The following is a 12,251-nucleotide window of genomic DNA, read 5'->3' on the forward strand; positions in this document are numbered from 1 at the left end:
AGTTGGATCGGGTGCCTTCGTCGTGTGCGGGAAACGTGATCAAAGATCGGCCGAGAGAGTCGTGGTGCTCTTGGGCTCGTATGTAAGTGTGTGTGTGAGTGGATCGGATTGGGGCCTGCAAAATGGCAAAAACAATTAGCACAGTGCGGCGCCTCAATCTCTCTCTCGCTCTCTTAGATCGCATTCTTTGTTCCCCTCTCTCTTTCTCCACCTTTCTCCTCCATGCCCCGTCCCTGTCTCTGTCTTTAAGGTTATCGCTTAATCATTTTTGCACTGTTAACGCAAATACTCAATGTTGTTTGTTGTTTTTTGCCACAAATTATATTCGTATTTATATGAAGCGAGTGTTCAGCTGTATCCGCGGCGATAATGAATTGACAATTCCCATTTCACAACCAACGCTATGCTCGTTTTAGCTATCTATTTTGTCCCTATTAAAATGCCAAGTCATTCCAGGCAATTTTCGCCTGATCTTTGGATCTTCGTTCCAGCTAGCCCTATGTCGCTAGATAATCGCTTTAGCCCCGTGATGTCACGCCGCAGGTGATAAATCAGCGTTACTTTCATTCATCCGAGCTTGATAACGCTTACACAATAAAATGTGAAATACGTCTTTCTTTATGGCCCCTCGAAATCTTCCGCGAGATAAGATTCTTAGAGATAGATTCTGCAGTCGCACTGCGTCCACGAGAGATTTGTCGAGTGACTCAAGGCAAGGCAATCTTTTTTTTTCCACCTCCGGCGGAAATAACCGATCCCAAATGATCTATTTATAAAGTGGTCCGCCGTTTTTCAGTCTTTCTAACACCAATTAAATTGAATAAAATTTTGAATAAATTTTTCCGCAAATACGCGTCTTTGAGTGTTTGCCAAGTGGCTGACCCACAGACAATTTCCTAGCCTACCAACACCCCCTCTATCCTGACAGGGTGCTAATAGAGGGCCACGCCCCCACCTGGCACACCCACCCGACTGATCAATATCCGATAAAAGTTTCCAGCGCCAGTGGACCCACGCTAATTGAAATTGGCGGGTGGCAGTGCACAATGGACAATTGTCGCTGATTGGATACAATTCAATTACGCCGCCAGTCGGTAAGTCAAATATGACTTAGGAATTCACACAATCCCATTCGATTTGATCCCCCGCTGTAATGAACCATTTGCCCAAACATTTAGATGGCACCGAAATATAAATTCCAATATTGTGATCGATTATATCGACTTGTTTGCATGCAAAGCCATCTAAACTTGGGCAGAAGTCGAGCGATCGACGTTGAAATACTCTTTTCAATTTATTGGTCTTTATTGGCCGGCAAACGGTAACTGATATTGATCAAAATTAATTACTGCTATCTTTGAGAATGGAAAAGTTTCTGCTATTTATATACATTAGGTAACCGCGCTTGGGTTTATAAGCGCCTCACGACTTTTTGCCATGTTAGACAGTTTCTAATTGATACAAATTTGGTGTTGTAGTACGTTCGAAAATGTTATAAACATGCTTTTGAGGGTAGTTTTATTTTGGCAAACATTCATTTTATTTCATCATTAATCTTTTTATTTACTACATTTATTTATTTAGTCTGTTACTCGTTAAAACAGTTTCATTCCAATAAAGAATTCTTTTAATGTCTCTCGAGCCTATATTTCAGGTATATTTTCATTGACTTCGACAACTTAATAATAATAATTAAGTTTATTTAATTTATTCGGAATGAACAATTTGTATGAAACCTATTTTTAATTTACAGGATGTATTTTGTATTGTGATCGCGGTTGGGTTAAAATAGCCTCAAGATCAATTGCTAGCGAATTGCACAAAATAATGTGATATACCCTCCCCGAAGAGTGTCAAAAAAGACACATTTGCATAGACCAACATTTGTGGATAGCATTAAAATGCCGTTGGCGCCAACGCCTCAAACAATGTCCATGTGTCCGGGGACATCGTGATTAGCAGTGGAAAAAAACTCCCGACGAGCGCTGAACAGGAGCCAGAACCATCGATACATATTGGTACACAACCCCACTGGAGCGCAATTAGCCTGTTTAGTGGGTTTTTGTTTGGTTACACCTGGCGTATACGTAATGCAGCGAAAAAAATTTTTCCGCTGAGAGAGATCGATTATTGAACAATTCGAAATTTGAACAATGCTTTAGAAAAAGCTGCATATTAATTACTCTAGAGTAGTGCACCATATGGAAGAGATTCTATTCCCGATTCTCCGTCCCCCGCATACCCCTCATCACCACAATACCTGACGTCAAGCGGACTGACTGTTTACCATTAGTCAGGCGATAAGGTCTGGTGCTGTAACAATCACATCCATCAGTGCCTGCCTTTTCGAGTGGGCGTGTCACTTGATTAGATTGCTATTGTAGGGATTTCTCGACATTCTCTAATTTTAGCCAGCCATAAATCCGCAATTCGCTCAAATCACTTACTAAAAATGTCCCATTAGAGGCGATGGTTAATTCAGATCTGGTTCCGATAGGCGGGTTATGGATTGGGTCCCGGGGGCCTGGCTAATCGAGTGCCCTCCGAATTCGGAAGCCGATAAGGATCGTATGTCTCGAGATTCGCCAGTCAGGCAGTCAACAAATGAACGTGCCTTGAAACGTGTCTGCCATGTGCCTAAATTGATTTGCCATCCGCGAAATGCACAAAACAATATATAAATATAGAATACCAGTATATAGTAAGTACACCACTGAGATTATTTTTTGTACACATTTATTTGATAAATAATATCAATCACTGAAAATAATTCAATTGTAATCAGAACTTTTTGAGTTTAAGGGATTTTCTTGGAGACAACATTAAAAATAATGGTTTTGCATGCTTAAGACTTTATGAAATTTAAATATATTTACAAACTTTAAAATAACGTTTATATTCAGCAAATGTGTATTTTTATGTTATTTATATATATGTTTTTAATTGACAATATCAGAGAAAATAACTTATTGTCATTTTCGACAAATATAACGTAGGTATTTGTGATACATGACTAACAAATTAACTTAATAAGGATTGTAAATTTAACTACCATTATTAACGCAGAAATGAAATCAAGTAGGCTCTATATTTAGTTGATTTGGCTTATGCGTCGTTCTAGGTAGTAATAAATGTATTTCCCCTTTGATTGTTAAACTTCCCAAATAAAATATCATAAATGTATAATAAAGTTCTGAATTTATATTTTTTTTCTCTGTAAAAACAGGAATGGGAGTGGAGCGTTATCAGCCTGGGGCTGTCGTCATTGGCCCCTGACTCCTGTACCTTCTACCCCCCCCTCCCAGATCAACGTCCCTTAGGTGTTTGTTCGAATCAGAATGAATTTGCAGAGCGTTTCCTGAGGGAAATTTTAAGTGGGCCGTGGGGTGGGGATCGCCTGCGTTCGCCTCATTTACTTAGTCGAAAATCAAAGTCTGAAGTGTTGTGCGCTGATAAGCATAAATAATTTGTTTAAAACATTTCATTTTCAGCAATTATATTTTGATAAGACGAGAGTGGGGAAATCAATAATGGCAACAAAGAGGAAAGCCAAATAAACAAGTAAAGTAATTAAATGAAGGAATTTAATTGCACCGCTCAAAGGTTCCATGACTTATGCAAGCGAATGAAACAAGGGTGTCCATCGATCACCCAGAGCGTTGTTATGGATCGTCTCGAGGCTAGGTTATGTCATTAGCCAACGCACACAGAGAGTTCTCAGAAGATGGGATGGAACATGGAACACTAAGATCAGGCTTATCAGGGGAACCAATGACCTCGCCTGAGGTTTTCGTGGCACATTATCGCGCCGTTCCAGCGGGCAAGCTGTTTACCTAGGAGACCGCAGGATCCGTTTCATTCATGCCTTTGGTCGGAATTTGTATCTGGAAGATACCAGATTGCCCGAAGAGAGTCCGTGGAGAGAGCGGCATTTTCAGGGAGAGCGATCTGTGACTAATGTTACAGCCTGCTGCAGCCACTAAACTATACCCAGAAATCGGAGGGCTACGGCGGGGAGCGAGCGGCAGTCACTTGGCCCGAACTGATAACCATGTGCTGGTCTGGGTGTTGTTTACTTACTCCCGTTCGCCGGTTCGGCCAGAGAGAAATTCACTACCAGCACCGCCATACACACACACAAGTGTATCTGTGAGTGCCAGCGTGTTCGGTTTGGCAGATAGTGGAATTCACGAGATACATTCACGCTGTCTCCGACGGTTGCAGTTGTATTGGTGAGAGCGGTATTGCTTGTGTATAGAGCGTAGAGCGGTCGAGCGGTCCGAGTTCCGATCCGATCATATTTATAAAAGAATCGACCGCCTGTTACTAAAGCAGTCGCAATCGTTCGCCAGAACGTTCAAAACCCGCTCTTAGTTTGAAATTCTGAAAGTCCTACGCCCAGAATCTCTGGACCTGTAACCGTTTCCAAACTGAGGGAAAACAGAAACACGCGTAACAAAAAAAAAAATAAAATAAAATCGGGCCATACATGTGCCGCAACTTCATGACGGAACCGGAACACGCTGCGTGAGATATAGAGAAATTCCAGTGACCAAAACGCGAACGTTAACGTTTCGAAAAATCTGAAAAGCAAAAGTATACTAAAAATTCAACCCGCGCCGCACACATGACCACCGCATTAACCATGGTGAAACCGGGTGGTAAATACGCCAACGGTAAGTACTATACGAAACCCCCACCGAAGACCCACCAGGCAGCTCCGATCTCTCCGAGCCGTTGATCTTGGACAGCAGTGCAGAGCACGTGTCTTATGTAAGCACTGCGATCGGTCGACTTGATCCGAGTTTGTGTTGCCGGAAACCGCTTAATTGGTTCTCCAGCAGCAGCACTCCCATATTTCTATCTCGATCTCTAAATCAGTCGACATTTGTAGACACAGTTTTTCCAACTAGTCGTGCCTTTCAGCTGGAAGCGATGCTTCAGCAGTTCAGAAATATCTCAAATAATTATGCATTGGCACAGAGTATAGACGACCTCCACTGCACAGAACTGCATCCTCCGAGATACAATTTAATTTTTCCTCAATTTATTTACGTGCGTTTTTTTTTTCTGTGATTTTTGGTTACGCTGACAAACAAAATAAAATCACATTTTAGCACTTTCGAGTGATAAAAATAAACAAAACGACGAAAACCGAGAAAAGAGAGACAGTGTTTCAGCGCCAATGAAATGAAAAACTTTAAATAGAACCCGCTGTCCGGGGTTTTAGGAGGCAGGGGTGGTGGGATGGGGAACCGCTGCCAGTTTAGTCAGCTGATAAGCTGTAAACCCAAAGACAAATTCTCTGTTGTAAAACAGTCCGCCATTTGTTCATCTACACGTTCCAAATGCATGTGTGCTTCTTTCGCTTTTTCCGTCTTTCAAAGGGAATCTAACGGTAAACATAGTGAGTGGGTGTTGTTATAACGGGAAAGGCGACGCTGTAACCACCGGTTATCTTATCACCACACCGGGACCTCTTTCCGCGCCTGGAAAGCTCGGCCGCGTTCCAGTTTTATCGGGGCCCATTCCGAGCTATCGGTTATCAATACGGCACACTTGACTCAGTTAGTGCTAGTTGTCCTTCGCTTGTCCCGTCCCACTAACGGACAAAAGAGTTGACTGTACCCAAGGCCTGGTAATCAATCAAAATATACGCGAATATACTATAAATGGCACCCAATAAACACTCCAAGCTGGGACTCTACCATTATGGCGGGTCATAAATGCTGATTGATTTGGCTCGGCGTGTATTCCGCAGAAAATTGGTTTGCAATCGTTATTTTTGGCGAGGGTATGGGTATTCTTTTCTGGCACTCTCCGTGTCGAGACAAAAAGTTCTATATCTTGGCCATAAATTTGCCTGGCATTACGCCTAAGGGGAAGACATTGCGCAAATAAATTTAAAAACGTGTCAGATAAAGCGTTCTCACACGACCACGAGTCATCATCGCATTCAACACGATAAACTCACACGAAAGAGACGGCGCTACCGCGGGTGAAAGAGAGGGGGCGCGAGACAGAGAGAGATAGTGGGAGCGCCACTCAACCAGAGGAAATGGAAATGGAAGTGGAAGTGGGAGAGTGAGCTCAAAGTTCGGACTTCAGTTTCGGACGGCAATTCGAATGTCAAATTATTGTGTAGCTTGAATCACCATCTGTGGAAAAATTAATACTGGTATCCAGTTTTTTCCATGAAAGTTTAATAAGTTGATGAAATAAAGGTTTTAACTAGTATTAGTATTGCCCTGATTTTTTTCTTACAAAAGTAAATATGTTGTGGAAATTCGAGTTGTCTCACCTTCTGATGTTAACAAAGAAGTTTGATTAACAATTAAAATCCTCCTCATATTTTACTTCCTCCAAGACTTATTTAAAAAATTTTAGAAAATCAGTTTCTTAACAAATTAGATTTTGGGAAATTCGAACTAGAGAGACTTTAGACTGTGATTTTAATTATGGGTTTGGAATCAAACTCGAGCTTGGGGTTCAATAGACCCCAACGCCTTGTAAGGCCGCGTTGCAAGGTTGCCAACGGTGGAGCGGTGTTGCAATGCGCACCACCCTCCCACCGCCCACTGCCCACCTCCTACCGGCCAGCAACCCACTCCTATTTATAAAGACTAAGCCATTTATGGCAAACCAAAGTCGGGTTTAAAAATAGCCAAACGCACGAAAACAAATCCGCGTAAGGCAGAGACCAGCAAAATGCATAAGAGATCGTCACGTGAGGATCGCCCGATCGCCCCGAACAGGTAGTGTGGGCCACATCTTTATAGTATAGTACAGCACCGTCTCGCTGCATTTTACACAACAATAACACGGGTCTCTCAATGCCCGATTCTCAATATTCGCAGCCAACTTTGGTCGAGTGGGTGTCTCTGTATACGTGATGTTTCCACCCATCTCTTTCTCGCCCGCTGGCCCGCTGGCATGTGCGTGCGTGAACAAGATTTTGACATAGTCAAAGTGTTTTATAAATAAACGCGCCCCACATACTTACATGGCTACCAGTTTGGGCTTACTGAGCGGCCATAAGAGAGGGAATGGGAGAGAGAGAGCTCAGAGAGCTGGGTATTGATAAGGGGCTAAGAGAGATGGAGAAAAAGCGCCACATGTGAGGTCAACCCCCCTCACCTTGTTCACCATGCTAACCTTCTCTTTCACTTCCAGAGAAATTCTTCGGGGTGAGGCATGTGCAGTGCATCCTGTGCTTCTTCTGCCTGGCGATGAGCTACGCCTGGCGAGTGAACCTCAGTGTGGCCGTGGTGGCCATGTCGGACAACAGCAACAACACGGCCCAGAACAATACCGATCATAGCGAGGAAGCCGACGGCTCTGAATTTGACTTCTTTAATTCCGAGGTAGGTGCAGATATCTCTGGAGGTCTTGAGATCCATCATCAACAGATGTGAAACTCTCGAATCGATTTTGTAATCCATAATGTATTTCGAAGTGCTCTTTATGGCAATGTTAGTCGCTACTTGATAAAAAAACTTAAAAACCACACAACTTTCGCTTTTGTTACAAGCATTGCCTTTAAATTTGTTATACATAATAATTACTCACTTTTTATAATGTATGCTATGTTTCAATGAAAACATTTTTCATGCGATCATCCATGTTACATAAATCCATGTTGTTCTGAGTACTGTAATTTGATGTGGTTTTTGAGGTTTTTACTATAAACTTGAAGTTAGCACTGATTATCACTTAAGTTTCGCAATCAAGGCATTAAAATGAAAATGTTTTTTTTGTTTTTAATTCCGTTAAACCCTATCTAATCTCTCCTATTTCCCACAGCGCTACTACAGCTTCACCAAAGACCAGAGGGCGTACATGCTGGGCAGCTTCTTTTATGGGTACGTCGTCACCCAGGTGCCCGGTGGCTACTTTGCCCAGATTTATGGAGCTAAGACCATGCTGATGTACGGATTGGGGATAGCCGCCTTAATCACGATATTGTCGCCGCTTTCCCTGCAGCTCGGTGGATGGTTCGCCCTATGTTGCATGCGATTCGCCATGGGTCTCAGCCAGGGTGCAGTGCATCCGGCGACGCATGCGCTGCTGGCCAAGTGGTCGCCCGCCCAGGAGCGAGGTCTACTGGGAACACTCTGCTACTCTGGCGCCCAGTTTGGAACGGTGGTGATGCTGGCCACGAGTGGTTACATCGCGGACTCCTTCATGGGATGGCCGAGTATCTTCTATCTGGGCGGAGCTTGCGGCTTCCTGTGGATGATCTTCTGGTACGTGTTCTCGGCGAGCACGCCCGAGGAGCACCGTCTCATTTCGCCCGAGGAACTGAAGTACATCACGGAATCGCGCAGCGATGGCAAGATGCAATCGGCTGAGAAACTGGCGCCCACACCGTGGAAGTCCATCTTCACCTCACTGCCCTTCCTGTCCCTCCTCGTGGTGCACTGCACCCACATGTTCGGCTTCTGGCTGCTGCTCACCCAGATTCCCACTTACATGAAGGCCATCTACGGCAAGGATATTAAGGAGAGTGCGCTGTCCTCCGCTCTTCCCTACATGGTGATGCTGCTGATGAGTTTCTTCTTCGTCTGGCTGTCGAAGGTGCTGCAGAAAAAGGAGGGACTGTCGCTGTCCTTCAACAGGAAGATCTTCAACACCATTGGCCACTGGGTACCCATGGTGTCGCTCATAGCCCTGGGCTATGTTCCCCAAGATAATTCCGCACTCGCGATAACACTGCTCACCGTTACTGTGGGAATCAGTGCGGCCACCTATCTGGGCTTCCAGGTGAACCACATAGATCTGTCTCCGAATTACGCCGGCACTCTGATGGGTCTTACGAATGGAGCGGCGAATGTGATGAGTGGGATTGCTCCAATAATCGTTGGCTGGATTGTACATGATGAAGTGAGTTTGATGGCCCCACATGTTTAAGAGAATAAAATAGTAATGATATTATTTCCTTCCCTTTAGAAAAACGTGCATGAATGGCGCTTGGTGTTCCTACTGGCAGCCGCCTTCTACTTCGTGGGCAATCTCCTCTTCGTGATCTTCGGACGCACGGAGGTGCAGTGGTGGGACTCTCCGCGGGACAACAAGGAGGATGCGGAGCAGGGCACGCCCCTCGCGCCCAACGGCCAGGTCAAATAGAGGCAGGCACAACCATACCGCTTCCAGAATCATCCGGGCTGTTGTTTCGTAGTTTAGTAGGCGTAGTTAGTTAGTTAGAGACCAGACAAGCTGAAAGTTAACTTTAGTGACGATCGCGTGCTTCCATTAGCGATATTATACGGTAATTGCTTAGTCCTAAGGCAGAGTAAATTATTATTGTTTGCAGTATTTTCCATAATGTACATAATCCCAAAAGAAAGAAAAAAAAACAAACAAACCAATTAAACTTGCAACTTGAGAAAGCGTTCAGTGTAAATAGGGACTAAAGTCCGCGACGAGTGTAATCGCTGCTGCAACATCAACTCTAGTAATTGTTATGTTTTAGTGTTAAGTTAGGCATAAACGAAAACCAAACTTGTGATGAAAGAAAGTAAACTAAAAAAGGCAAAAAGAATGATGGAGACAATACTAGCCATAAATAAAACAGCTCAATTCGCAGCTGCAAAAGAGTCAAACTGTACCGAAATCAATTGTGTTTTATTTAAACTGGTATTTGAATTTGATAGCCAGTCGCCGCTGGATGTCTATCGATAGGATCGCATAATCGAATAGTGTGGGTTAAATAATAGGCTGTTCTCATTAGTTTTGTTTACTAATTTATAGGATTGTTCTTATGTTTTTTCATTGTATTTAATATTGGAAAATTTTCTTGTTTGCATATAAAAGGAAATGATACACGTATTAAGTTTGTCTATTAGCCTTTTGAGTTCTTCTTTGATGCAAATGGTGGGGAATTCATTATATGTGGGTTATATAAAATGTTTTCACTTATTATTAACTTTGTTCAGAAAATTGAATATGTAGAATCGTTATAAATACTCGACATTAATATTTTATATATGAGTAATTTAAATCTATCATGTCTCTACCTCGAACTATCGTCGCACTTGTTGAAGCGATAGCCTCGATAGTCCCTCCTCTATGTGAGTAAGCAGCTGGCCATTTGTGTTGCTATCAGCTGATTTATGTTTGGACGCTCATTCGACGCGTAGTCCCCCCATTCCAAACATCCCCATCGCAATAATCCAACGTAACATCTAAGTTGGCTACGTGGAAGAGATTGCACCTGCATCTGCACCAGCAATATGGTGCTCGGATGCCTGCCCTGCTGCAGCCACAATGGATACCAGCAGATCGGGAATACGGGTGAGGGGGTATTGCATGACCTTCTGGTCTTTGATTCCTCACCCGCAATTATTTACGTGGATATTGCGCACTTTAATTGCAGGTCCTCGATTTGGAGTGCGTCACCTGCAGTGCATTCTGGTGTTCTTCGGACTGGCCGTGGCCTATTCATTACGAGTGAATCTCTCTGTGGCCATTGTGGCCATGACGGATCGGAATGCCAGCAATCCGGACTTTCCTGTACGTATGTAAATTTAAGCAATAGACTAATCAACGAATCGAATTAATTTATCACACTATGTTTTATAAGACTTTGATCGTGTTTCGAAAATCTTTAAAAAATTGTGCATGCGCTCGATCAACAGATTTAAAACATACTGTCATGCAGCAGGACTCTTATAAAAACAGGACAATTAAAATGCCTACTTTTTGCAGGAGTTCGACTGGAACGAGAGCACCAAATCTTACCTGCTGAGCAGTTTCTTTTGGGGCTATGTAGTCACCCAGATTCCTGGCGGCTATCTATCCTCCATTTATGGCGCCAAGTACATGCTCTTCTATGGCGTGCTCATCTGTTCCGTTTTGGCCCTGTTAACGCCGTTTTGTGCTGAATTCGGTGGCTGGGAGCTGGTAGTGGTGCTTCGGGCAGTGCAAGGCCTCTGCCAGGGCGTCATCTTCCCCTCGACACATACGTTCCTATCGAAGTGGGCTCCGGCTGAGGAGCGCGGTCGGTTGGTGGGCTACACCTACTCCGGATCTCAATTCGGAACGGTGGTGATGCTGTCAGTTAGTGGATATATTGCCTCCTCCTCGTTGGGCTGGCCCAGCACCTTTTACATTCCAGGATGCGTTGGAATCATTTGGGCATTTGTGTGGTTCTACTTTAGCTACAGCACTCCTGCACAACACCCCACGGTCACGCCGAGTGAGCGAAGGTTTATCGAGTCATCTGGTCAGGCAAGGAGGCCTTCCGATGCGGGACGCGAGGAACGACCTCGTCCACCGACTCCCTGGTGCAGCATCCTTACTTCGGGACCCTTTTTGGTGCTCGTCCTCGCCCACTGTGCTAACAACTGGGGCTTTTGGACGCTGCTCACGGAGATTCCCACCTTTATGAAGAATGTGCTTGGCATGGACATAAAAAACAATGGACCACTGTCGGCGCTACCCTACTTCGCTATGATCCTACTGACCTGTGCCTTTATCTGGCTGTCGGATGCATTGAAACGTAGAGGAACGGAAATTCCCTTGGGATTCTCCAGGAAGTTATTCAACACCCTGGGAATGTGGCTACCGATGCTCGCCTTAATCGGGTTGGGTTACATCACAGAGGGTGAGGCTAATGTCCGGCTAGCCATTGGACTACTTACCGCGGCGGTGGCCACAAATTCGGCTACTTATCTGGGCTTCCATGTAAACCACATCGATTTGTCACCCAACTTTGCGGGTACACTAATGGGTATTACAAATTGCGCGGCAAACTTCATGAGCATACTGGCACCACTCATCGTCGGACTGATAGTTAGGGATGAGGTAATTGAATGGATTTAATTGTCTTATTATGTTTCTGATGTGTTTTATTTTTCACAGACAAATCCAGCGCAGTGGCGAATAGTGTTTTTCTTCACCGCTTTTGTTTACTTTATTGGCAATCTGCTGTTTATGCTTTTCGGACGTACAAGGGTTCAATCCTGGAACGCACCCCTTCCGACCAGGACCCCTTCGCCTGGAGATGGAGGAAGAGAGCCGAATGAAGCTGGTGAGGATCGAGCCCCGCTCATCGACTCCTAAAATATAACGTAGGACGAGGCCTAGGAATTGGTTGTAAATGTGAAACTTTTTGTACCTTAAAGGAGAATCATTCCATGGAATTGATGAATCGCAATTAGTATCGTATTACTATTTATACATTCGAAACATATTTATGTCTACATATATACGGAATATATATATTATTTATGTATACAGCATCGAAAAGC

The 12,251-nt window shown here is 44.0% G+C and overlaps 2 protein-coding genes across 2 annotated transcripts; both read left to right on the forward strand.

The window, feature by feature from the left end:
• Positions 1 to 4,310: 4,310 nt before the first annotated feature.
• On the forward strand, positions 4,311 to 9,613 carry LOC108053390 (putative inorganic phosphate cotransporter). The gene is made up of 4 exons (XM_017136021.2): positions 4,311 to 4,676; positions 7,174 to 7,364; positions 7,804 to 8,883; positions 8,950 to 9,613. Exons 1-4 carry the CDS (start codon positions 4,628 to 4,630, stop codon positions 9,124 to 9,126), a joined length of 1,497 nt encoding a protein of 498 aa, XP_016991510.1. The 5' UTR covers positions 4,311 to 4,627; the 3' UTR covers positions 9,127 to 9,613.
• A 477-nt stretch (positions 9,614 to 10,090) lies between these two features.
• Positions 10,091 to 12,249, forward strand: LOC108053389 (putative inorganic phosphate cotransporter). The gene is made up of 4 exons (XM_017136020.1): positions 10,091 to 10,293; positions 10,376 to 10,512; positions 10,708 to 11,805; positions 11,863 to 12,249. Exons 1-4 carry the CDS (start codon positions 10,233 to 10,235, stop codon positions 12,061 to 12,063), a joined length of 1,497 nt encoding a protein of 498 aa, XP_016991509.1. The 5' UTR covers positions 10,091 to 10,232; the 3' UTR covers positions 12,064 to 12,249.
• The last annotated feature ends 2 nt before the right edge of the window (positions 12,250 to 12,251 follow it).

This window comes from Drosophila rhopaloa, unplaced genomic scaffold, assembly GCF_018152115.1.
Source record: "Drosophila rhopaloa isolate 14029-0021.01 unplaced genomic scaffold, ASM1815211v1 contig_115, whole genome shotgun sequence".
In the NCBI taxonomy this organism is placed as follows: domain Eukaryota; kingdom Metazoa; phylum Arthropoda; class Insecta; order Diptera; family Drosophilidae; genus Drosophila; species Drosophila rhopaloa.